This window comes from Diceros bicornis, chromosome 6 (genome assembly GCF_020826845.1).
Source record: "Diceros bicornis minor isolate mBicDic1 chromosome 6, mDicBic1.mat.cur, whole genome shotgun sequence".
Taxonomy (NCBI): Eukaryota; Metazoa; Chordata; class Mammalia; order Perissodactyla; family Rhinocerotidae; genus Diceros; species Diceros bicornis.
In genome coordinates this window covers 94,388,145-94,414,888 of record NC_080745.1, presented here as the reverse complement: position 1 = coordinate 94,414,888, position 26,744 = coordinate 94,388,145, and the positions used below count along the sequence as shown (strand labels likewise).

Sequence of the window (26,744 nt, the reverse complement as noted above, 5' to 3'; positions counted from 1 at the left end):
GTGGGACAGACGGATGGACGCTGCCAGCAGCTGGGTGAGGAGACATCAACCTTCCCACGCACGGACACAGGTGCGTCAGCACGCAGCCCAGCTGCACCCAGGCCTTCTCCGCAGCGGCATCCCTCACGGCCCCGCCAGGCTCTGCTGGGCAGAAGCGTCAGGTGAGGACCCCACAGACACAGCCGGTCTCCACTGATAAAGCAAAGACCGCTGCTGGGGACCCATCGGGTGGCACACAGCTGAAGGCTCACATGCTGTGATCCTCTGACCAACCGTAATTCTGGAACGTTCCACGCTGCAGGCACATAAAACACCTCCCCACAATGTTAGAGAACATGTGCTCTGAAAAGGCATAGCAAGTTCCCTTTGATTTTGAATAGAACAATTTATTTTTAAATGGAGCTGACAAATACTTACGATTTCCAAATCCTGGGTAGCCTTCCTTATTTCCTCGAGTGGTGCCACCCCTCGAAATGTTTTTCTTTGTTCGTGCATTCGCTGTATGTGCTGCTTTAGCTGTTCTTCTAAATTCCCCTCGTGGAAGGCACTGAGAAAGCAAAGGGCAACAAGGAAATGATTTTACACGTTTAGTGCAGTCCTAGGCTCGTATGCCCTCCCGATGCGGTGACAACAAGGCCACAGAGGCCACCTGCCCCCTCCCCTCCAGGCGCCAGCTCACAGACAGGCCCAGGCCGCCTCTGCCACCCCTTCTCCTTAATTTAAAGCTGCTAGAACACACACTTTATTTTAAAAACTTCAAGTTCATTTAAGATATTACACATTTGGGACAATGCATATTGTGCCACACGAAGGAGAAGAGTGTGTCTTTGTTTTTATATGAAATACTGTTAATAAATCCTCAGAAGAGGAACAGAACGTTGTATTACATCAGGCACACTCTCACACACAGAGGTCTAGTCTGGGGTTGGTCTTTCTAGACAAGGCCTCAGAGCAGTTGAGGAAGGATGGGGGCAATCAGCGGTCATTCCCGGGGTGCAGATGCTAGATCGCTACCCACACGTGAAGCTGGGAAAACCAAAGAAATGCTCGCTGATGAGGTTAAAGGGTTAACATGTCAGGACCCCAGAGCAGCTGCTGCTCCAGGTGGAGAAGGGCGTCTAGGGGCTGAGGGGACATAAGTGGGAAGTGATAACTGGACGGCTGGCCACAGGAGCTCCCTGAGGGCAGGGACTGCGTCCTTCCCGCTCTCCGTCCCCGTCCTGTCCCTGAAGCCACCACGTGCCTGGACCTCCAGGAGGCGTTCAGCAGGTGCTGGGGGAGCAGCCACACCTGGCAGCGGGGGCACTGAGCCCTGGAGGCTGGGAACAACCCCGCTTACTGACCTTGCTTCTTTACTTGCTGGCGACGATTTCTCTCTGCTTTGCCTCGTTTTTCCAGATGGATTCTTTGGTATTTTCTCATTATCCATCAGATCTGTGGCAAAGGGAATCTTTGATCCCACCTAGGAAAACACAAGATGCTTTCAGGATCCAAGAAAACACTGCCGTCAACACAAAATGTCTGCCGGGCGTGTCACACGGCTCCTCGTCCGCGAGGGGATCAATAACCGGCTGTCCAGAGGAGACCGTTCTTCACACACCGCGGCCATCAGCCTGGGGCCTCGGCTCCCTCACACCCCCACCTTGGGCCTCTGCCTGGACGTCTTTGCGGAAGCCATCACGGCAGCTGGGGTCAGGCGGCATGGTGCAGAGCGTGGGGACATGGGGCGGCCTGCCCTGGGTGACACCCACTGGAAATTCTGTCAGCACAACAGAAAACACACTATCTACAGTGGGCCCACGTCTTTCAGACAAATGTGACCGTACTTTCAAGTCACTAAGTGTCAAGCTATTGCAGAAGTGCTAACACATAACTGACCGACAAAGCGAGAAAGCAGAAAGTCTTGTAGGTAGAAAGCTGCATCATAAACCCATCGGTCTTGGATCAATGACATGATGAACTGGCACAAATAAACTCTGAAAACTTACGAGAAATACTTCAGTGTTGGTTTTTGATAAAGACCACTGTGACTCCACGTGAAAACACGTGACTTCCACATGTAAACAGGTTTTTTACATCAGGCACACTCTCACACACAGAGGTCTAGTCTGGGGTTGGTCTTTCTAGACAAGGCCTCAGAGCAGTTGAGGAAGGATGGGGGCAATCAGCGGTCATTCCCGGGGTGTCCACATTACAGCTCAGCTTTACCCCGTTCACCAGGCATCCACCACCCCCACGGCGAGCAGCAGCGCCACCTGCTCCAGTGATCCCAGAGCTCTGGATGGCAGGTCTCAAACAGGCCAACAGCCTGCTGCTCTTGCCAGTGTCTCCTAAACAACATTTTCTTGGCCCTCCCCAACAGGCTACGGAGAGCCAAGAGCCCCCTGAGGCTGCGGGTCACAGGTCCTCCTGGGTGTGGGCGGTGGCCAGAGAGGCAGAGGGTGGACAAGGGTGACGTCAGGGGCAGAGGGAGACAGGGGAAGCCCTCTGTAAGAATCCACAGACCGTTTACATTTATTTTGAAAACAACGAATTCCTTAAACTTTGCACAAACTGTTTGAACAGCACTACAAATGCTAGAAAGCTCGTTGTTTCTGAGACCTGCAGACGTCGCACTGGACTTCTGGTTGCCTGGACTTGGTGTCTCATCCACCTCCTCAAGGTGCCGTCCTCCGACTCCAGCCTGACTCCTCTCTTTCTCTGTAGTCCCTATCCACTGGGTTGCCTTTCTGGAATGTTCCTTTCCCCTCCTCCCACCTTGGGCCACACCTGGATGTCTGGTTGGTGCTCCGGGCTCTCCTACACAGTGTCCTAACCAGTTTCTGCCCCCCGCCCCCCACTTCTTGGCTCCCGCCCATCCTGCGCTCTCATACTGGGTGAGCTTTTCTACGCCCCTTTGGGTGTAGTCCTGTGCTGCCGAAGGATCTTGGATACCCCCACCCCTGGTGCACAAGCCTGAGAACCAGACTGATCCCCTTCCACCTCAACGAGCTTTACATTTGTGTGTGCACCTGTGCGTGTGCACCTGAGTGTGCGTGTGTACTTGTGTGTGTGTGCGTGCGCGCGCGCGTCTGCTTGTGTGTGTCAGGGCAGCACAGCTGCTGTGAGAGGAGAGAGGGCACACCTCTCGGGGCATCTGAAAGCCAGACAGAGGGAGAGACAGGGCGAGTGTGGGTGTGGGGAGCGTGGCAGGTGTTGAACCTCCTGCCAGGGGCTCCCCCGCTGGAGTCTGGTGGCATCAACGCAAGCGCTCACCTAGATTGTCTCATCTGCCAGGTCACCTCTACGTGGATTACCAGGGCGGGACCTTGTCTGTCTGTGTCATCAGTTCCACCCTAGCACAGGCTTGGCTCTTAAGAGGCGCTTAATGCCTGGGAAGGGTGGGAGGGAGAGGGGGAGGGGAAAGGGAGAGGACGGAGGGAGGGGGGAGGGAGAGGAGGGAGAAGGGAGGGGGGGTGGGAAGAGGATGGGAGCAAGAACCGCCTTCCAACCCTTTCCTCTACCCCACCTCCCATGACGCTGCCAGGCTGCGGACACAGCAGAATTAAAACTATCTGCCGACTGCCTGAGAGCTGGCACACTTTCAGTTAATCAGGATTCTCCTAAACATTATTCCAACAGAAAAAAACAACAAACGCTAAATCCAGCAGGTGTTTTTTTTAAGTCAGACATTTGATTTTATTAAATTAAAAAATATTAAAAGTATATGATTTGGAAAGAAGCACCCCTAGCCATATTTTACTTTTACTAGAAAATACAGAGAAGGGAGATTTACCAAATACCACTCTTCTGATGAGAAAGCAAAGAAGCACAAACATGGAGCCGGAGAACGAGGAGCAACATCGCCCTTTCAGTCCCCGAGAGCCGAGTGGCGCCCTCTGGTGTCCCCTGCCCCCTGCAGGGGGCCCGCGCAGGCTCCCAGCCCCTCCTACGGGGACGGAGACGCCATGCGGCCACGTGCACCTGTGGACACGCAGACTCTGGTCTTCATCTGTTCACATGTGTCTCTGCAGACGACGCTGAAACCCACAAGTGCATGTCTCTGTACGTGCACGCTTATGATCTGATTGCTTCTGTTTCTGTAAGATGCTCTACCAAAAGTGTTCACAGAAACGTGTGTTTTTAATCTTAATAGATATTTCCTGAAAAGTTGAAGCAGCCAGGGCAGCAGTGACCGGGCGCACCTCACCTCACAGCCCTTCCCACCCTGAGTCACAGTCTCTCCTCTCGGCCACCCTAGCACGTGACACCCCGTGCCTCCTGAGCGGGCGAGCACTGTCACCTATCTGTCGCATTTAGGCCCCCTCCTCTGTGAACTGCCTGTCACACTCTTCACCCATTTTTCTATTGGATTCTTTGATTTTTAAAAATCTATTTGTAATCATTCTTCATATTTTAGATAGTAACCTTTTGTCACAAATATATGTCACAAATATTTTCCCGTGTCTTTTGACTTTGACCATAGTATTTTAGGAAATACAAAATATTTCAGTTTTATAAAGTAAAATTTTTCTATTTTTAGTTTCAGAGCTTCTGGGTTTCCTATTTCACTTATGAGGCTTTGCGCTACTCCAGGTTATAGAAATATTCCTAAATTTCCATGCTATAAAACATAATAACTGAGTTTCTACGTCATATACAAATTCTATAGAATGGGACAACCTTCTTGCAGAGTACCACGGAACTCACGTTTCTAATCAGAATAAACCACACACAGCAGGAGAGCAGCTCCCGCAGTCCCACCTCCGGGCACAGACACAAAAGAACTGGACGCAGGTCTTGAAGAAGCATATGGGTGGGAGCAACCCAAGGGCACAAGGATAAACGGACAAGCAAAACGTGGTCTGTGCACACGGCGGGACAGTATCCAGCCTTGACGGAAATTCTGGCCCAGGCTACAGCACTGAGGAATCTTGAGGACGTTACGCTTGGTGAAATAATCCAGACACAAGGACAAATGCTGTGTGATTCCACGCATATGAGGGACCTAGAGGAGACAGATTCATGGAGACAGAAAGTGGATGGTGGGGGCCAGTGGTGGGGGCGGGGGTGGGGAGTTAGTGTTTAGTGGGGACAGAGCTTCAGTTTGGGAAGATGAAGATTTGTGGAGATGGAAGGCGGGGATGGTTGTACAACAACATGTCTAACTCATCCTTTTTAACGGCCACACAGGTCACCCATAATTCGAATGTAACAATTTATTTAGCCATCTCCATCTATCAACGTTTAAATTGTTTCCCATTTTTTTGCTGTAATAGAGCTCTGAAGGCTTTATTACATTAAGAACGTCTAACTGTGCCAGTCTTTCTATTCCTGGAAGAGATGAAACACGTATTTTCAATTTTTACACACATAGGAGAAAGCTGAGAGGTTAGAAGAAATATAGTAGCAGACTTTACAGCACGTAGAATGTTAAGTAAACAGAGAACATAAAATTTTATCCATAACGCCATGCAGGCGTGGATGGTGGGCGTGCGTACTGGACAACGACAGGTGGTGGAGTGACAGGAAGCTCGGTTTCCTTGAAAGTTGCTGCGGCTCTGATGTCATTCTAACAGTAAAGGAACACTAAAAGCTCGTAGAAAAGACAAGTGTTTCAGGGTCTAGAATGCCTTTAATAGAACAAACCGTTTTAATTCTATCTCCCGAGACAGGTTTCTTTAGTGAGAAGCACGTGTCACATGAGCAGATTCTGTGGGAAGGGCCACAGTCCCAGTGGCGCCCTCGCCGGTGCTCTGAAGACCCGGCAGCCGAGCAAAGCCCAGCCGGGCCGGGGGACAGTGAGGCCATCACAGCATGCCAGCCCCGGGCGGGCCACCTGAGCCAGCAGGCAGGGCCCAGCGACCCCAACCACACCTGAGCCAGAAAGGTTCTGATTCTGGAAGTTGGGGCGCTCCACCGTGACATTCCACTAGGATTAAAGTATCCCACCGTGTCTTTTTTCTTTTAGGGTAACAAACCATTGCTCTGTTTGGATGAACAAAGGCAACCTGGGAAGTGTTAGGCGGCAGAAGAATTCAGTCACAAAGATTCTTGTTAGGAGACAGTCACGGGGCCACCTGCTGCAGACAGGAGCCCTGACAGAGGCTGAGAGAAGCAGGCAGGGGCGTGCGGAGAAACAGCATCTGCTCGGCCCAGTGTCTCCCCCAAGGGATGCATCGGCCACAGAGGGGAGACAGTGGTTCCCCAGGGAGGGACCAAGGTTCATCGACACCATACCCGGTGATGTGCTGCAAGGACAAACACAGCATGGCTTCCATGGTGTTCTTGCCTGAGTGCAAAACCTCAGCCCAGTCGTGAGGAAACATCAGACAAGTAACTGAGATGAATGAGACCTTCGACAAAATAACTCATCAGTACACTTCAAAAGTGTGAGACCGGGACAGACAGCCTATAGGACACTGCGGGGATGTGGCAGCCGAGGGCCGTAGACCCTGGACCAGAGCAGGACGGCAGTGAGAACGCGGTGAGTCTGGTTTTCCTTTCATTCGCAGCACCACCCCGCCGTCAATACTGGTTCTGAGCATGTCTGTGGCGGTGTAGGACATGAACACTGGGGGCTGGTGACGGGTGTGTGGAAACTACACTATCTCAGCAACTTTTCTGTAGTTCTGAAGTTAGCTCCCTACAAAGTGACAATAAAAACACACCCCTGGACTGTCAGAGTGGGCCGCCCTGCTCACCTGCTGTGAGGTGGAGGCCAGCGGCTCAGGGTGCCTTCCCCCGCATTGGGGGACGCAGAGGAAACCCCCTGGCCTGTGGGATCACACACAGGGAACATTTCTTCAAAGAACTGAAGGGCCGTCGTGGCCATGCTCAGCAGTGGCCTTGCCTGACCACTCCCAAGACATAAGAGAGCAGGTGTATTCCAGGCCTGCAGGTCCCCTGTCCGGGCTCAGACCCCCGAATGGTTTGGGAGAAAAAGGGAAGAGAAGTGCCACTCTCGGGGTACCGTGTGCCCCACACAACTGGGGAGTTGGCAACCCCAGTGTTTGCTGCCGTCCTTGGGAACAGAGGAGACAGGCCGCTGAATACCGCTTCCTGGCTTCCAAGGCGAGCAGCCTCCCTGGGGCTGAGACCAAGGAAAGGAGACCCTGCAGCACTCCTCAACCTCAGCTTCGCTTCCTCAGTTTCCCCACCCCTGTCTTGCCTTCCTCACTGAAGAACTGACTCCTCAGACAGAAAGAAAACACACTGGTCAGAGGGCGGGGAGGCAGCGGTCGAGGGTCCAGATGCAGACTCTCCCGTCGGCCGAGCTCCGGCCCAGCCCCCGTCACACGCCAGCCTGCAGGCAGGTGGCTCTCTCTCTAGGTCTCAGCCTCCTCCTTGGTGAAGCGGGGCCACTGGCAGACCCACCCGCCCCACAGGACTGAACAGGACACGCGCAAGCACAGAGCACTGGGCACGCGGGCCGCCCGCACTGCAGTCACTGCGGCTGTTCCGTCCTCCCGCCCTCCCCGCCACCACGTACCAGAGTCCTCTGTGGGGGCAGCAGCTTGCTCAGTTCCTCCTTCTTCCTCCTCATCATCTGGGCGTGCTCCCTCCACTCCTGCAGCACTCTCTTATCCCTGGAGGAAACATGTCGTAATATCAGTGTCACAGTTAAAAGCAGCTTCAAGCAAAGCTTACGAGGATTTCTACTGTCATTTTTACAGCTTCAACCAAAAGCCCTTTACTCCTGGTCCCTCCATCCAGAGGGAGATGCTGGCCGGACACGACAGCATGCTGGGTGGGTTGACATGCACGTTGGGGCAGAGCTGGGCACTCAGATCCCCACCCCAGGCTCTCTGGGGTAGGGGGCAAAGCAGGCCCTCCCTGGATGCCCCCAGGTGAGGCACCAGGAGAAGGCCAGGCCGGGGCTCTGGCCAGAGCTCGGGCATCGAGGCCCTTAGCACTCACGGGTCTACGTTAGATCTGACAGAGTGTCGCTGACACGTCCACTTCCCTTTAGACACTTGCCTTTCACTTTAAAGAGCGAGCGTCCTGTCCTCCCCTGACCCCCTCTCCTGTATCCCATGGCTATGCTGCTGGCACCACCTCACCCGCTGCTCCGTCAACTGCCTGCAGCAACACCCAAGGGGACCCACTGTCCACAGCGCGGAGGCCGGGCCGGGCCGGGCACCGTGATGCTTGCGGAATTTCTGAGTCGAACGTAAAAGCAACCTCTGGTTTGGCTGTGGTTACAGCTTTGGGGACGGGATGAGGTCCCTGCGAATCCTCCCCAGGCCCAGGGCCCCACCCACCGCGTACTCTGGGTTCTGGAAGCCACCCCTACAGCCCAGGTCTCCACCCCCTGTTTAAACCAATCCCTGATCTTCCATAAGATTCCTGCAGTCGGCACCCTTCCCATCGCGCCCTCAAACCTGGCCCCTCGTCCCCCCTCGGCCTTTGCCCAGGACTCTCCCACCTCCCGTGGGCTCTTCCACCCTCAGGGTCACAGTCCCTAGGCCCTGGGCTCCGCCCGGCTGCCCCCAGCCCTGGGCCTCCACCCTGTGGTCGGCGCTGCCGCCAGATTAGGGGCTTCTAGGCGCCGGGGGAACCTGGCTGCACTTCCAGGTCCCACCCTGAGGTGAGGCTTTTGGTGCTCCTGGCAGCCGTGCTTTGCTGTTTCAGAGCCCGGGAGGGCCAGGCTCCCACGTCCGCAACTCTGCAGAGGCCTCCTCCTGCCCCCGCCCGGCTGGCTCCTGAGCCCCCAGCCCCAAGCTGAGCTGGTGCCGAGTTCTCCTCCACCCAGCACTCCTGACGGGGCACTTGACTGGCGAGACCTCACCCGGGTTGAGCTCCGGGACGCAAGGCCCCATCCTAGTCTCCACCACCTCTCGGTGAACTGGGACGGGAGGGACTCCTCTTGAGAGGCACACAGTGAAGTTCTTAGGAGCCGCAGGTGCACAGATAACCAGCGGCACAACCAGGGTCCAGAGGGCCACGCTGAGAGCGTAAGCCACAGGCCAGGACTCCCCACGCTGTCACCAAGGAGGCCACAGAATGACAGCTCAGGGCCCAAGGCAGAGAAACCAAGGAGAGGCTGGCACTCGCCCTTCATGTCCAAGAGCTTCCCTCAGCAAAGGTGTGCAGCATCCTGGGCACCAGAGCCCACCCGTGCCGTGTGAGCAAGGGCGCTTCCTGCTCGCTGCATCCCTCGGCGGCCGGGGCTACCCTGAGTGCCTGCCCCAGCCACGCACCCACCCATGCCACCTCCCCGTGCATCGCCCTGATCATGGGCTGGTCTGAGAGGGTGGGGAGGGTGGCTGGTGGGGGGAGAGCGACTCACACATGAACTCAACAGGCAGCACGAGCGATGGAGGCAGAGGGGCGAAGGAGTCGAGGAGGGCAGGCACCATGGCAGCCGGTTCTAGAAAATGACATCAGGAAAACAGGCAGAAGCGAGGCAGGAGGGGTGGGGCGCCTGTGAGGGCAGCACAGTGAGAGGGTGGGGGGGAACACATTGGGGGTGACAACACAGTGAGAAGGTGGGGGGACACCACGGGGGGCGCAGCACAGTGAGAGGGTGGGGGTACAGCACAGTGAGGGGGGGCAGCACAGTGAGAAGGTGGGGGGACAGCACAGTGAGGGGGGCAGCACAGTGAGAGGGTGGGGGGACAGCACCGTGAGGGGGGCAGCACAGTGAGAGGGTGGGGGGACAGCACCGTGGGGGGGGGGCAGCACAGTGAGAGGGTGGGGGGACAGCACAGTGACGGGGGCAGCACAGTGAGAGGGTGGGGGGACAGCACCATGAGGGGGCAGCACAGTGAGAGGGTGGGGGGACAGCACCGTGGGGGGGGGCAGCACAGTGAGAGGGTGGGGGGAACATATTGGGGGTGACAACACAGTGAGAAGGTGGGGGGACACCACGGGGGGCGTAGCACAGTGAGAGGGTGGGGGGACAGCACAGTGAGGGGAGGCAGCACAGTGAGAGGGTGGGGAGGCAGCACAGTGAGGGGAGGCAGCACAGTGAGAGGGTGGGGGGGCAGCACAGTGAGGGGAGGCAGCACAGTGAGAGGGTGGGGGGACAGCACCGTGAGGGGGGGGCAGCACAGTGAGAGGGTGGGGGGGCAGCACAGTGGCAGGGGTCGGGGCCAGGTGCCTTCGGCGTCGGGTCTTGCCCGTGCTCGGCCCACACCTGGACCAGGCGGCAGAGCGGCAGTTGGGCCTCCCCCTGCCCCAAAGCCTGGACTCCAGCTGAGGGACACTTTGCAGGACTCTGTGGGGGGCGACCTGAGCTCGGGCCTGGGTGGCTGCCCCGATAGCTATAGCCAACGACCAGCACGACCCCCGGCCCAGCCTGGGCCAGACCCCCAAGTCTCAGTTGGCAGCATCCCCGACGTCAGGATAACCCTGGGGCAGGGGACATCGTCTGCCGGGGCCAGTTGTGACGGTCTAACATCACCTATCCTTCCACTGAAGGAAAAGAAAGCCCAGTGCAGAAGTTTGTCTGGGTGTCGGAGGGACAATGGGTGGACAGTCTGTATCCGCCAGGGGCCCGAGAGAAAACACATTCATGCAGGATGATTTCAGGAGGGTTTATTCACAAAGGGACTATTCACAGGGGGAGGGGCAGTGCAGGGGCCGTGCGAGGAACAGCGTGGCTGCAGCCACCCCAGCCCCTGGGACAAGGGAAGGAGTGGCTGCTGAGCCAGGAGAGGGACTCGGCCAGCCCCAGGTGGCCCTCACGGGGAGAGGCGAGGGGGGTGAACACTGCTCTCCCTCCCCCCCCTCTCCCACCTCCTGCTGGGGCCCCCCACTGACCACACCCAACCAGAAGGTGAGGGCCACTGGGGCGCTGTGGATGCCGTCCACGCCAGCCGGCCTCCTGGGGCCCAGAGCACGGTGGGGACGGGCCGTCGGCAGAGCTGGAGGACAGAGATGGTCAGGACAGGGCTGACAGCAGCCAGCAAGAGGCCCAGCGAGGCAGGGGCCAGGGTGAACTTTCCTGATGAGCATGTTATTTTAAATAACTTTCCTTAGAAAAAACCTGCAAGCCAGGCAACTGAAGGGAGAGGAGCGCAGATTAAGGAAGAAGAAGAAATCAGAAGAAAATACAAGAGAGCAGGCAGGTGGGGTGAGAGGGATGCCCTGTGTGGTCTGTGCCCACGCCCGCTCAGGAGAGTGGCCTCACGCAGCCCGGACGCTGCACACCCAACGAGAGGCAGAACATCGGCTTCCAGATGAAGCAACAGCAGACCCCGCGAGGCCCGGCACTACCACCTCCGTCCGAGCCCGCACCCCCTCGGCAGGCTGGCCACGGCACAGATCCCTTGCCCCGCCGACGCTCACCTTCTCCGCTGCTCCAGCAGAGCCTGCTTCTCCCTGAGCTCTCTGAGGGCCGAGGCCCAGCTCTCCTCCAGCCTTCTTCCTCGGAGCGCCGCTTGGTGTGATGACGCGATGTCAGGCAGGACGCCCCTGAAGGAGGGTGTCTTCCTTCTAGAATCACACAAGGTTTTTAGCCGCATTTCTAACAAAACCCTGCGATGAACACTCACACCTGGATGACAGGCATTAGAAAACAGACACTCACAACGTGAAGCCTGCTCATTGGAATGACCCTGACAGTTACAGACAGCTGCCCATGGAAACCCGCCACCTAGGCCACTGCCGGGCCAGCAAGCTTGGGGCGGGTCTGAGGGCCTCGTGAGGGGCTCCTGCCTCGAGGTGCCAGCCCTCCACTCCCGCCCCCCAAACCACCAAGTAAACCTCCAAAGGCTCTGAGCCGGATCTAAATCTGAAAGGATTTAGATGGACCTGAGGCAGGAGATCATGGACAAAACTGTCAAGTGCCCTGAGAAGGCCGACTGTAATCGACTTGGATGAGTTATCCTCGTTCGTGACAAAAATGAGCGAATGAAGGAGGGAGGGAGGGAGAGGTTTCTAACAGGAGGCTTAGAACACTGTCCTCAAATGTGTGACTCTGTGGACTGAGGATGTCACAACAGCCTCGGACTCGATGCCAGGCTACACCGGGAACCCACATTACCCACTTCTAGTTCTTTAAGGTTACAATCGGTTAATGATACTTGAACGTTTTTTTATTTGGAAAATTTTCAAACTTACAGAACATGTGAGAGAACAGTGCAGTCAACACCTGAACATTCCCACACTGGCCGGATCGCTGCCTCTTCACACTCACTTCTCCCACCGGCCCCTCCACAGAGTTTCTCCACCACAGGGGCACCGGACACGGGCTCTGCCGTTCGCAGGGCTGAGCCGTGTGGCGCCACAAACCAGAGTGACCGCTAAGATTCTCTTCACCCCCAAGAGCCAATTTCTGTCCCCTCAGAATGATCCCCTGTTGAATGCACGCTCTACATTCACCATGTTTTATCTGGCCCCATTCTCCTTCTCTCTCTGTCTATGCATACATCCACACACGTGTGTGCACACACACACATGGCATCTGAGTTCTTCTCTTGTGTAAGCTCCTCCTTGGAGGCCCTGTTCTACGTAACATTAACCTTGAGCCAGCGCTGGCACCCGCTACATAATAAATGACGACAATGTAGACACAGGTCTACCTGACGTTTTAAAAGACAATCACAAAATAACAGTACAACTTTGCAAAGACCAAGAAAATGCACCTTTGCTTTCAAATTTTACCTGAAAACGTGTCTTGGGTTGGAACGCTCTTTCTCCTTAGTGTTTAACGCTGCCTTGAGGTTTGGAGGCAATTCCATCGGCAAGAGCTGGTTTTTAAGGACTTCTGCTTGTTCGTGCTCCACAATCTCCTGTCTCAGCTTCCAGAAGCGCCTGATCTCCTCCTCACTCGGCCAGTCTTCCAAGGGCTCGGCGGACTTTCTGAGGTCACTCAGGTCTAGTTTTTCAACAGGTGGGAAAACGTCTGCCTTTTCTCTTAACATGGGCTCCTTTCGATCCTGAGAGTTAACAGTTTCTCTGTTGGGCACAGTGTCTTCAAATAAATCTGACAGGGCATGTGGCAGCTCACTTAGGTTCCTCTTTTTAACTGGTGAAATCGCTGGAGAAAAAAATGCTGTTAGTGGACTGTGCTTCAACACGGGCCCCCAAGACTCAAACAAGCCCAGTGACCAGCTCCCTCCATTCAGAAGGGCTGGGGGTGACCGGCTCCCTCTACAGAGAAGGCCTGGGGGGGTGACCGGCGGCCTCTGCAGAGAAGGCCTGGGGGGAGGTGATTGGCGGCCTCTGCAGAGAAGGCCTGGGGGTGACCGGTTCCTTCTGCAGAGAAGGCCTGGGGGGAGGTGACCAGCGGCCTCTGCAGAGAAGGCCTGGGGGTGACTGACTCCCTCTGCAGAGAAGGCCTGGGGTGGTGGGTGACCGGTTCCCTCTGCAGAGAAGGCCTGGCGGGGGGGGGGGGGGTGACTGCCTCCCTCTGCAGAGAAGGCCTGGGGGGAGGTGACTGGCGGCCTCTGCAGAGAAGGCCTGGGGGGAGGTGACTGGTGGCCTCTGCAGAGAAGGCCTGGGGGTGACTGGCTCCCTCTGCAGAGAAGGCCTGGGGGGGCGGGGGTGACCGGCTCCCTCTGCAGAGAAGGCCTGGGGTCGGGGGTGACCGGTGGCCTCTACAGAGAAGGCCTGAGGGGAGGTGACCGGAGGCCTCTGCAGAGAAGGCCTAGGTGGGGGGACTGGCTCCCTCTGACCCAGGCCCTCACATTCCATATAAATGCATATAAATCAGGACACTTTCCCGCTCTCCCTCAGATCTTTTAGTATCTTTATTTCTAATTAATTTTAGCCCATATACCAGGTTGTTTTTGTTTGGCAATGCTTTTGTTGACTTTAAACACTTTTATCTCTAGCTCTAGGTAAATTATTTGAGAAAAAATTGCCCTGAAACGCATTCCTCCACTATTGGTGCCAGATCCCACAGCAGGGACTGGAGCCACGGTGTACCCCCGACGGTGCTGCCTGGCCTCGTGAGGCTTCCACTCCAGACTAAGACCTGCTGACAGGGCAGGGCGAGCCCACCACATGGGCCACAGCATCCTCCTCACGTACTCCAGACTCCTGGGCCTTTGTGTTCTTCAGCAGATTTTAAACAGCTTTGACCACTGTAAGTTACCTTCTTGTAAAAAGCAAATTCATTTTCAGCCTTTCAAGCCTATTTAGCTATTTTCTACCTTTTTTTCCAGTGGATTATACATCTATTAAATTTAAACCGATTCAGCCTTCTTTGTATAAAAACTGCAATCAGGCTGAAAGATGATAAGAAAGAACACTGATAATTTTAAATGTTAATTACATTAAAGTATTAAATTCTAAAAAATATTTTTCGGGCCGGCCCTGTGGCTTAGTGGTTAAGTGTGTGTGCTCCGCTGCTAGCGGCCCGGGTTCGGATCCCGGGTGCGCACCGACGCACCGCTTCTCCCGCCATGCTGAGGCCACGTCCCACATACAGCTCAAGGCCACGTCCCACATACAGCAACTAGAAGGATGTGCAGCTATGACATACAACTATCTACTGGGGCTTTGGGGGAAAAATAAATAAATAAAATTAAAAAATTAAAAAATATTTTTCAATATCAGTGGTTTGCAGTTTTTTTTTTTTAAGCAAAACCTTTCTCTAAACACATCAGGGAGGAGAGGTCAGAGTGTGAAACAGGCAAATACCCTGACGTCAGGCGCTATCATTACTGCACACGCCCCAGCACGACCCCAGGGCCCTGGGCTCTTCCTGCGGGACCCCCGAGGGCGGCCGCTTGTGACCCGAGCTGACGCCACACCAGACACGGCACAGGACCACACGCTCCCGACCACTACACGCTCTCAATCGCTGCACACTCGGGGTCAGCGTCTTGAAAGACAATACTTTACAAAATGGGCAAAGATATGCTTTTAAGAGTGCTAAGAAGTTGTAAAATTCCCCCAGAGTACAAATAACTAGAAATAAGCATATTTGACCAATTTGCTTGCAGACAATCAATTTAGAGCCAGAGACAAACTGAAACTCACGGAAATATCACCAAACAAGAGGGCTGAGAAAGCCATCAAAAATCGTTTCCAAAGTCATGCAAAAGGGCAAAAGGTGGAAAATGTACATAATTGCTGAAAAATCACCCTACATGGCACAAAAAACACTAATACATGAAAAAAGAGCCAGGAAATATTTATTTTTTGACCAATTATTCGATGTATTTTTAACTTTTAATTTTGCAAGAACAGCACAGAGAACTCGGGGCCCCGCCCGTGCCACAGGGTTAGCACCCTGCCTGCTGTGCCCCTTTCCCTTCTTGCGCCCCGGGTCTACGTATGTATCCATGTATTCTTTTCTAAAGCATTTAGGAGCAATGTTCAGACAGGTCCCACACCCTCAGATCAAGAACACTCAGGACAAATCCACTGTCCAGTCACCGAAACCAGGACCATGACACTGACAGCTTCTGTTATCAAGCCTGCGGACCTTACCTCTGCCAACTGTCCCAATACGTCCTGTCACTCAGGACATTCTGGACCGAGCGCACTCTGTTTCACAAAGCCCTAGCCTTTTTCAGTGGGAACACTCCCTCACCGTTCCCTCTCTTTTGAAGAGCACAGACCATCTTGCGAATGTTCCTGTGTTGGGGTCTGCCTGCTGTTTCCTTGTGCTCCCTACACCCCGGCCCCCCAGCTGCTGCCCCATGGCTCTGCCTGCTCTGACTTTGTACGGTCCAGCAGTTGCTGCGTCCATGCCCTCACTTCCTGTCTCTCCTCAGCCATCCCACAGGCTCACCAACTCCCACTTTCCTGCCAGGCACCTCCAGGGCACTAGTCCAATGGCTACTTTCATTTTCTATCCTTACTTACAGGACCTCCAGGCAGCATCTGACGCCATTGCACATGCCCCCACATCCCCCACACGTGCCCCACCTCCCACCCCACCACCTGCCCCCACCTGCCTCCCCATGTGCCCCCTACCTCCCCACCTCCCCCATCTGCCCCGCAACATGCCTCCCAGGCCTCTGCAGCATCACACCCCCTCAGTTTGCCCTGTCTCCACTGAAGCCCCTCTCTGTTCCTCTGCTGCTCTTCTTCCTCAGCCCACCTCCCAATGTGCGAAAGCCCCTGGTTCTGACTGAAGCCCCTACATCACCCACCAGGGTCTCTTCCTGCCCTGCCTTCAGGAGACACAGAGTACCGACGAGGCCTCATCCACACTGCAAGCTCCCCTCTCCCATTTCACTCGATTCCAGGCTCAGGCGCCAAGAAGGGCGCTCCCCACCTCATCTCTGTGGTGCACACACACACAACAAGCATCCAGAGTGTGCATGGCCACCAGAGAAGCCCAGGTCAGCCACCTGGTTCTGCACCAGCCAGCCCGTCTCCATGCAAGGCCCCACCACCCACTCAACTGCTGAGTCAGAGCCCTAAGTCATCCTACACCGTCCCTGTCCCTGCGTCCCCACACCCTGTCCACCAGCGAGGCTGTCAGCTCCATCTCCACAGTGCACACCCCGCCTGCCCGGCCCCTCCTCCACCTCCTCACCGGCCCGGCCTCCTCTGCTTCCGACGATGCCTTCCAACAAGCAGCTAGAGCAATCTTCTGAAGGTGGACCACACCCTCCCTCCCCTGCTTACTGCCCACCTCACCTGGACCAGCGCACGTCCTGGCCACGGCTCAGGGCCAGCGTCCCCTGCCAACAGCTCACTGACCTCAGCTGGAGCAATCTTCTGAAGGTAAACCAGACCCTCCCTCCCCTGCTTACTGCCCACCTCACCTGGACCAACGCACGTCCTGGCCACGGCCCAGGGCCAGCGTCCCCTGCCAACAGCTCACTGACCTCAGCCCTGACTCCCCCGTCGCTGCTCACCCAGGCCTACAGCCTCCTCCTCAGATGCAGCAGCTGGTTCCCAGCTGAGAGTCCCTCAACTTGCTGGCCCCTCTGCCAAGAATATTCTTGCCTTTAGGACTAGGCTCAGATGTCCTCTCATCAGTGATCTGCCCTGAATGGGCAATCCTCACCTCCTGCACCATCCCCCAGGACAGAATTAGGTCACAGGTCATGCTGACATGGCCTCCTTTTGGGCTTTGGGTTCAAACTCGAAATAGAGACTCTGAACCTTGGTGTCCTTTCTGAGTGGTGGCACTGGACTCTGATCTGTAATTAAGAGACAAACTTAGCATATTCTTTAGCAAACAAGAAAAGTCAAGATTCACAATAATGGGTCAAGCAGACAAAACAGACAGCATGGAGCAGACCGCTGGCGCCCAGCACGCGTCCTTGGCCCTCGCCGTTCCATGGCTTGCTGGCCTCACTTTCAGCCAGCACCTGCGTCTCTGTGCCTGAGCATCTTCTCTGGCACGTGCAGGCAGGCCTGCAGGGTGGGAGAACTGTGTGCCCACGCCCAGGAGAAGCCCTCCATTCAACCAAGCAGTGCTGGTGCTGGAGTAGGCACGCCCACTCCCTCGCCCTGCGCTGGAGCAGCCCTGGGCCTGTGTTTAGCACTAGCCCTTTGCCAACGTCAGTGTACCCTGGGGACCCTGTGAAACACAAGTCCTGACCCCATAACTCTGGGCAGGGCCTGAGAGGCTCCATGTGACCAGGTGAGGCCCAGAGCGGTTTCACCTGCTCCTCAGAGCCCCCAGCATCAGAACAAAGCACTAGTGTCCTGCCTGATTCCTCACCTCTGCTGGTGCCCCCTCCTGCCCTGTTTGGCTCCCTCATGCCTCCACGGCGTGCCCTGGGATCACCTCCCAAATCAACCACTGGCCCTTGAATTCTGCTCAGGAGCTGCTTCTGGGGACTCAAACTGCGACACTAACAAATACACCCACATTTTACATCACGCATGCCAGAGCCACTTGTCTGGATTTGGGGTAAAGGTTAACTAAGCACGTCATCACTTCCTGATCACTTTGGATGTCCCTTACATCTTCTGAGACAGATCTAACTATTTATACATTTCTGTTATATCACATACATAACTACCTTGGCTAATTGTTTCAAATGCATGCATTTTCTTAATTATAGAAGCTATGTTCTAAGTAGTAAAAATTTAGATATTCTGAAGTTAATTCTCAGAATACTTACTTTTTTGGTAAGCATTCATTATGATTCTCCTTTATCTCTAGTTTACTTTGTCTGAGTGTAATGACGGTGCTTATTCAAGGTCAGATTAAATCATGAGCTTTGAAAATATCTGGCTTGTTGTTCAATACGATGAAAACATGGTACTCACCAAAAATGTGACTCAACAAACACACTCACACAGCCCATTCTTATGCTAGTTTCTTGTACCCACCTAGGAGTAAGGACATTTGCTGTACTTATTGTTAAACAGTTGTCTAACAGACCAAGCATTCCTGAATCAGTGGCTTGCTGGTGCTTGGTGGTGAGGACTGTTTCATCTGATTTATCCCAGTGAACTTCTACCAAAATTGACCCTGACAGGCTCTATAATGGGCTCTGAGGCTGCAAACCCATGAACACAGAACCAGGAAAAGACATAGCTCTGACCAGTCAGCACAGAGATTTGAACAGGGTGCTGTGTGGGTCCAGCAGAGGACAGGCGAGGCTCCCATATTCCTCACGACATTATTAAAGCGAAGAGAGGCTCCCTGGGGCCCTGATTTTAAAAATTTCTAACTTCAGTTTTAATGCAGTTCATCATCATAATCGTCCTACAAACCTCGAGAAGCTGAGTCTCGGGGGGAGGAGTGTTCTGCTGCACAGATCCGCAGGAAGGTCAGGATAGCGGCCAACCCTTTCTGCACAATCAGCTGAGGGGGGAATTCCAGAGGGCACTGTCTCAAGTTCAGTGCTTTTAGTGTAGTCACGTTCCCTGCAAGTGAGAAGACAAACAATCAGCACTTCACACATTCTTCTGTGGAATGAAAACAAGGAGGAGAGGGTACGAATTGTTTGCCCATTACAAAAAAAAAGATCCTATTGAGAATTTTGGGTAAAATGATACAACAGACATCTGAAATTTGCTTTAAAAAAAACTGCAGGGGAGACAGATTCCATGGATAAGACCAGGCCAGCTACAAAATTATATAAATGAAATAAAGCAAACAGCAGTAGCAACAACAGCCATCAGGTAGAAATCAGAACACAAAGTTGCTATATTACCTAAAATGTCTATTTTCAGCAAAAAAAACTGGAAGGAAAGGAAAATGTGACCTATATTCAGGAAACAGGCAGTCAAAAGAAACTGTCTTCAAGTAGGCCCAGATGTTGGACTAAGCAGAGAAAAGCTTCAAAGCAGTCATTATAAATATGTTCAAAGAAATGAAGAAAACTATGTTTAAATAATTCAAGTTAAAAATAGTAAAATGTCTCAACAAATATAGAATGTTAATAAAAATAGAAATTATAAAAAAGAACCAAATAGCAGTTCTAGAGTTGAAAATTACAAAGACTGAAATGAGAAATTCACCAGAGGAACTCAAGAGAAGATATGAGGTGACAGAAGAAACAATAAGTGAATGAAGACATAATAAAAAGTATCCAATAAAAAGACAAAATAAAAAGTATCCAATCTGATGATCAGAGAGAAAAAAAGATTACAACAACAAAACCTCAGAGACCTGGGGAACAACATCAAGTATGCTAACATATATGTAATGAGAGTCATAGGAGAGAAAGAAAGGATTAGAAAAAATATCTGAGGGAACCATAGCCTAATATATCCTCAATTTGATGACACACATTAATATATACATCTAAGAAGCTTAACAAACCCCAAGTAATATAAGTCAAAAGGATTCACACTTAGAAACATCACAAACTACAGAAAGACAAAGAAAAAGAATCTTGAAAACAGCAGGAGAAAAGCAACTGTCACATAAAAGGAACAACAGCTGACTTCCTATCAAAAACAATGGTGGCCAGAAGACAGTGGAACAATATAGTCAGAGCACTGAAAGAAAAAAACATGTTAACAAAGTCCTCTGAATCCAGCAAAACTATCCTTCAAACATACAGATGAAATGAAGACATTCCATCACTGATGCAGACAGAAATAGAGAATCTGAATCAACCTATAACAATTTAAAAAATGAATTAGTAATTTAAAATCTTCCCCCTCACACAATCTCAAGTCCAGTTGAAAACCACTGAACTAAATGGATGAGTCTAACAGCAGACTGGACACAGCAGGAGATAGAATCTGTGAACTCAAGAGCAGGTCAACAGAAAATAATACTAACTGGAACCCAGAGAGAAAACAAGAATGGGAACAAAAGAGTATTCAAGGGATGTGGGACAGCATCAAAATCTCAACATACATGTAACTAGAGTCCCAGAAGGAGAGGAAAAATGAATGAGAAAGAAGCAATAGCTAAAGAAATAATGTCAATAGCCAGGAATTTTCCAAATCTAATTAGAGACATCCATAAACAGATTCAGGAACCTCAGTAAACCCCAAACAAAGTAAATACAAAGAAAACTATACCAGGCACATCACAGACAAACTGCTGAACATTAAACACAAAGAAAAATTTTAAAGCACCCAGAGAAAAAGATACATTACTTTTAAAGGAAAAACATTAAGACTGACAGCTGACTTTTCAACAGATGATGGAAGCCAGAAGACAATAAAGATATTTTTTAAGTAGAGAGAAATCCCCAAAACTAGATTCTTATACTCAGCCAAAATATCCTTCAAAAATGATGGAAAAATAAAGATGACTTTTTAAAAAAACAAACTGGAATAATTCATTACGAGCAGACTAAAGGAACTATTACAAAGAGGTCTCAGGCCACGACAGTCAACCCAGACGGAAGCACAGAACATCAAGAAATGAAGAGCACCGGAAGGGTAAGCACGTGAGGACATATAAATAAATTCTGACAGTTAAAAAATGTCTACTGGATTTATACACATATGAAAGCAAAACCTATGAACTAGCATAAAGGCAGGGAGGAGGTAACAGAGACAGGCATTACCATGGTTCTCCAAGTGGGAAGTGGTAACAGCAGATCGTCCCAAGTCAAGGACACATAGGTGGTCTCTAGATAAACACTAAAGTAATACAAATGGTCCATGAGGGGTTCTGCTTCCAATAATGTTGGGGTAGCTCAATCAGATCAACTCTCCCACAGACGACTAGAAGCTGGGCAAAATATAAACCACCTGTAGGCAGGGGAGCAACAGAAAGCAGGAGGAACTACAGGGGGACGACAGCTGCAGGAAGAGACTGACCCCAGAGCAGCATAGGTCTGTGTGGGTTTCTGCCTGAGGGAAGGCCCCAGAGAGTACCACCCAGGGCGGCTACAACATGAGAGAAACCTACACAGTCGTAACAACCTGCGGGGCCAGAGAACAGACTTCAGAGCTATCATGGTAGCAAAAAGCGAGGGGTGTATTCCAGAAAGAAGAGAACTGCAAGGGGCACCCCACGACTCCGCGTATCAGTTCTGCACAGTCCTGAATTTCACACACACGGGACTGACTCCGAGCAACACAGCCGAGGCTAAGAGAACGGAGCAGAGATTTCACCTACTGCCCACTACAAGAGAGACTGAGTTTGGAGTTTTAGTCCCGTCAACTTAAATACCTAGTTTTAAAAAATCAATACTCTACAGAGGAAGATAGCAGAACTCAAGGCTCTCTACAACGTATCTCTGACAATGTCTAGGATACAATCCAAAATTACTGGACATATAAAGAAACAGGAGAATGCAACCCATATTTGAGAGAAACAGCAAGCAATGGAGATCAACTCTGAGATGGCCCAGATTAGCAGACAAGAATTTTAAAGTAGTGTTATGGGCTGAATCGTGTCCCCTCAAAATTCATATGTTGAAGCCCTAACCCACAGTATCTGCAAATGTGACTGTATTTGGAGATGGGACCTTTAAAGAGGTGATTAAGGTAAAATGAGCCTCTTGGGGTGGGTCCTAACCCAACCCGACTGGTGTCCTTGTAAGAAGAGGAAGAGACACCAGAGATGTGTGTGCACAGAGGAGAGACCCTGTGAGGACACAGAGAGAAGGCAGCTGTCCACATGCCAAGGAGACAGGCCTCGGGAGAAACTGAGCCAGCTGACACCTTCGTCTGGGACTTCCAGCCTCTACAACTGGGAGAAAATTAATCTCTGTTGTTTAAGCCACCCAGTCTGTGGTAGTTTGTTATGGCAGCCCTAGCAGACTAGTGGAAGGAAGGAGCTATCATAAATATGCTCCAGGATATGAAAGAAAATGTGTTTGCAGCAAATGAAAAAAATAACTCTCGGCAAAAAAAGTAGAAACTATTTTTAAAATACGAAAATTCTAGGACTGAAAACACAATATCTGAAAAAAAAATTTACTAGATTTCTTCACAGCCAATTGGAGAAAACAGGAAAAGAGACTCCTGAGCTTGAAGATATTTTTCTATCTTCTCTGAAGAAGAGAAAATGACTTTTTAAAATGTACAGAAGCTCAGTGATCTGTGGGACAATAACAAAAGGTCTAACATATAGGCAAAAGGGAGAAAAGGAGTAGAAAAATGTTTAAAGAAATAATGAGCAAAATATTCCCCAAATTTGGCAAAAGATGCGAATTTAAAAACTGAATCAACTCAACAAACTGCAAGCAAGATAAGTACAAAGAAAACCACACCTGGGTCCATCGTAGTCAAACTGCTGAAAGGTAAAGACACAGAGGAATCTTGAAACTGACCAGACACAACGAGCACGGCGGTCCAGGAGGACCCCGGGAGTGAGCACCAAGGCCTGAAGACCCTGGAACAGCTTTAGAGTGCTGGATGAAAAAATTGAACCCATATTTCTAAATCAGAAATATCCTTTATGAATTAAGGCAAAACAAAGACATTTTCAGAAAAATGAAAATTAAGAGAATTCCTTGCCAGCAGACTGATTTTAAGAAATCAGAAGAGAAGTTCTTCAGGCTGAAGGAAAATGATGCCAATGGAAACGTGGATCTTCAGCAAAGAATGGAGAGGATCAGGAATGCTAAATATCGAGTAAGTACAAAAGACTTTTAGGGCCGGCCCCGTGGCGTAGCGGTTAAGTGCGAGCGCTCCGCTGCTGGTGGCCCAGGTTCAGATCCTGGGAGCGAACCAAGGCACTGCTTGTCAGGCCATGCTGTGGCGGCATCCCATATAAAGTAAAGGAAGATGGGCACGGATATTAGCCCAGGGCCAGTCTTCCTCAGCAAAAAGAGAAGGATCAGCATGGATGTTAGCTCAGGGCTGGTCTTACCAAAATAAATAAATAAATAAATACCTTTAATGCAAAAAAAAAAAAAAGACTTTTATTTCCCTTAATTTCTTTACAATTTACATGACTGCTTTAAGCAAAAACTACAGCCCTGTATTGTGGGTTTATAACACACGTGGACATAACGCACAGGACTACGGCATAGGAAGCGTGGAGTAAGGGTTCCGTATGGGTATAAGGAGCTTACGCTTCCTGTGACCTGGCACAGTGCTCGCTCTACAGAAGTTTACGGTTATCCCCAGAGCAACCACTAAACCGCTGAAGGAATGTCAATAAAAACACGAAAATGGAAGTCTACATAATCTTCACCCAACTCAAAGTTAACTGGAAAGTAGAAACAGAGAAAGAAAAAACAAACGAGATAAACAGAAAACAAACCGTAAAATGACAGACCTAAATCCATTCATATCAATAATTACATTAAATTTAATGGACTAAACACTTCAATTAAAAGCAGAGACTGTCCGACTGGATAAGAGTGAGATCCGACTATACCCTGCCTCCCAGCAACACACTATAAACACAGACAGGGTAAACCCAGGGAGGTTGAAGGTAAAAGAAAGAAAACATACACCATGCAAACAGTACGTGAAGCAGCCGCAGTGGCCACACCAACACCTATCGAATGGCCAAGACGCACGCGACAAGGTTCCACATCACTGGCCATCAGAGGAACAGCTATGAAAACCACAATGAGGCACCACCACACACACCAGAATAGAAAAAATAACAAGGAAATATAAAAATCCTAAATTCTTATTCAACCAATGACATGGTATCAAAATCTATAAAGCAAAAGTTGACAGATCTAAAAGGAAAGGTAGACAAATCCACAACCACGGTAGAAGATTTTAACATACTTCTTCAGGAACGGACAAAATAAACAGACAAAAAATCAAGGATCCAGATCATCTGAACACTGTGATTAACGAACTTGACCTGAATTGCATATAGAGAACTCTACACCAAATAATAGCTTGAGAAGACAGTCCTTCTTCTCAAGTGCACAAGGTTACATTTACCAGACAGAACTGACGTATCCTGGGCCGCAAAGTGAGCCTCAGCAAGTTCCAAATAACCGGAATCACAGTGTATGTGGCATTCAACTAGACTCAGTAACAGAAAGGTAATCAGAAAATCTCCCATTGTTTGTAATTAAGCAGCACACTTACAAAGAGCCCGTGGTCACTGTGCGGTAGAAAACATTTTGAGCTGAATGATGATGAAACATCGCATGTCGAAACTTGTGGGACGCAGCCAAGGAGGTTCTCAGAGGGAGGTTATAGGTGTAATCGCACAGATTAGAAAAGTTCAAAACCAGCACTCTGAGCCTGCACCTCACTAAGTCAGTAAAAAGAGCAGCAAGTCAAACCTAAAGAAAGCAAAGATGATCAAGAGCAGAAACCCATGAGACAAAACAGACGCGGAGCAGAGAGCGTATGGCAGGTGAAGCGAGCAAAAACAAATGACTACAGTTACACACGTCTACGTGGACGAACCCTGAAACAGTGCTGAGCCAAACGCACACGTCACCAAGAATACGTACTGCATGACCCAACCTATAATGAGTTCGAAAGGAGGCCTTTAAACATATTGTTTAGGGATCCGTAAGCGGTACAGCTCCCAAGGAAACAAGGGAATGAGGAATACAGATGGCGTTCCCTCTGCGGGGAGGGGGTGGAATCAGAGGGCACACGGCCTACAAAGGGATGGTGATTGTCAGTTTCCTTAGCTGTGCATTGGGTACAAAGCCCCCCATTTGTATCATTTCTTACACTATGCTTATGTGTCATACTTCATATGTAGAACACACGTGAGCATATCGACAGCTCTGGAGGGCTGCACTATGTCTGAGCCCAGAAGGCTAGAAGGACAGAAGGAGAGGGGGTTTGAGACATCAGCCAGCCCACCCTCCTGTGTCATGCCTGAGATTTCCATCACACGTTCCAGTGACTTCAGAGGACCACATTTTACAACCATCTTCTGTTTTATTGTTTTAACACTTACCTAGCTCCACAGGTAACATTTTGATAGGATTTCTTTCTAAAAGCAAAGTTTTCAAATGCCTTTAAAACAAAACAAAAAATACGTAATTTAAACAGCAGAAAATAAAATGACCATCCTTAAAATATACCATCAAATTTCTTCATTGTCTGCTCTTTAAGGGGGCAACTCCAATACAGATGTACACACGTTTACCACCGCCCCACGACTGTCTACGGCCGTTAGTAAACACGGCCCATGGCCCAGCCTGGGCCAGGCTCTTGGCCTCTGCACTGCTGACATTCGGGGCCAGGCAGTTCCTGGCTGGGTGGCTGTCCCGTAGCTCGTGGGGTGGAAACAGTGCCCTGGCCTCTCCCCACTAGTGCCAGGAGTATCTGCCCCCAGACTGTGACAACCACAAAATCTCCAGACATCACCAAATGCCTGCCGGGGCCAAACGCCCGCTGAGAACGTGTGCCTGGGCTGCCCCACCCCCGTGACATCCTCGCCACCTACCAGTGCCGCCCGAGGTGCACTGGGAGGGGTCCGAGTGTTTAAGGTGCTCTGTGAAAACGTTTTCTGGGGTCAAAAATGTTTAGGAGACTTCTGCCACAGAGCATGTGCTCTGCTCGGGGTGAGTAATGAGCATACAAGGACTCTGAGAAGGCTCAAAGCAGGAAACACGGTTTAAGCGGCGCTTCTCCATGTGTTTACCACAGATCCCTCCTCTCATTTAACACCTATTACTATCCTTTATAAAATGTAGCATAAAACACAGATAGATGGGATAGACAGAAGGTACCCAATAACAATTTACGAATTGAATGATATGGGAAAATAAATATTTCATATTAAACTTGATCTTGCCCCTTTTACTCTCTTAGGCTTCTTTTTGCTTTCACGTTTAATTAAGACTGTACCATATATTAATGGTCAATTTCTTTCTTTTTTACTTTTCAAGGATCCCCAGCTGAAATCTGGCATAAATAGACAGAAAATACCCTGCTCATTCAGTGTTTTCAGCCCAGGGCTCCAAAGGCCCCTTCTCACAGGCGCTCAAGCGGGAGGCAGGACCTTCGTCCTCGTCCCCCAGGACCTGCTCCACCCTGGACTTCACCGAGACACCATCTGAAGAACCGTTGGGGGGCCAGCCCAGTGGCACAAGCGGTTAAGTGCGCGTGCTCTGCTGTGGCAGCCCAGGGTTCGCCGGTTCAGAACCCCGGGCGCGCACCGACGCACCGCTCGTCAAGCCATGCTGTGGCGGCGTCCCATATAAAGTGGAGGAAGATGGGCATGGATGTCAGCCCAGGGCCAGTCTTCCTCAGCAAAAAGAGGAGGATTGGCAGATGTTAGCACAGGGCTGATCTTCCTCACACACACACACAAAAAGAACCATTGGAACCACTGCAGGAGAGTCTGCCAGCCCAGCGCACCCACACTGCAGCAGACAGAGGGCTGGCCGGAGTCCAGGGCCCTCAGGGATGCTGATCGAGGCGTGGGGCTGCTCTGTGATGGGGACAGCCGCCTGCCTCTGTGGGGAAGACCTCTCAACCGCCTGGAGAAAAGTCCCCGCCTGCTTCTCCTGGATCACAGGCGTGTGGCAGGCTCCACGCCCTCAGAGTCCAGGAAACCGACGGGTGAACCCAGAGGGGCC

The 26,744-nt window shown here is 51.4% G+C and overlaps 1 protein-coding gene across 10 annotated transcripts in view; it reads right to left on the bottom strand.

Moving 5' to 3' along the window:
• Positions 1 to 26,744, bottom strand: part of LRRC27 (leucine rich repeat containing 27) — a 41,938-nt gene that overhangs the window by 7,491 nt on the left and 7,703 nt on the right. For 6 of the 10 annotated variants that reach the window (XM_058544319.1, XM_058544321.1, XM_058544329.1 and 3 more), the window contains 7 exons: positions 25,115 to 25,173; positions 18,571 to 18,723; positions 12,592 to 12,967; positions 11,275 to 11,421; positions 7,472 to 7,568; positions 1,344 to 1,462; positions 418 to 547 (listed from right to left, as the gene is read on the bottom strand). In XM_058544319.1, the coding sequence (XP_058400302.1) occupies positions 418 to 547; positions 1,344 to 1,462; positions 7,472 to 7,568; positions 11,275 to 11,421; positions 12,592 to 12,967; positions 18,571 to 18,723; positions 25,115 to 25,173 (1,081 nt within the window). The other 4 variants (XM_058544323.1, XM_058544320.1, XM_058544322.1 and 1 more) reach the window with 4 other exon arrangements.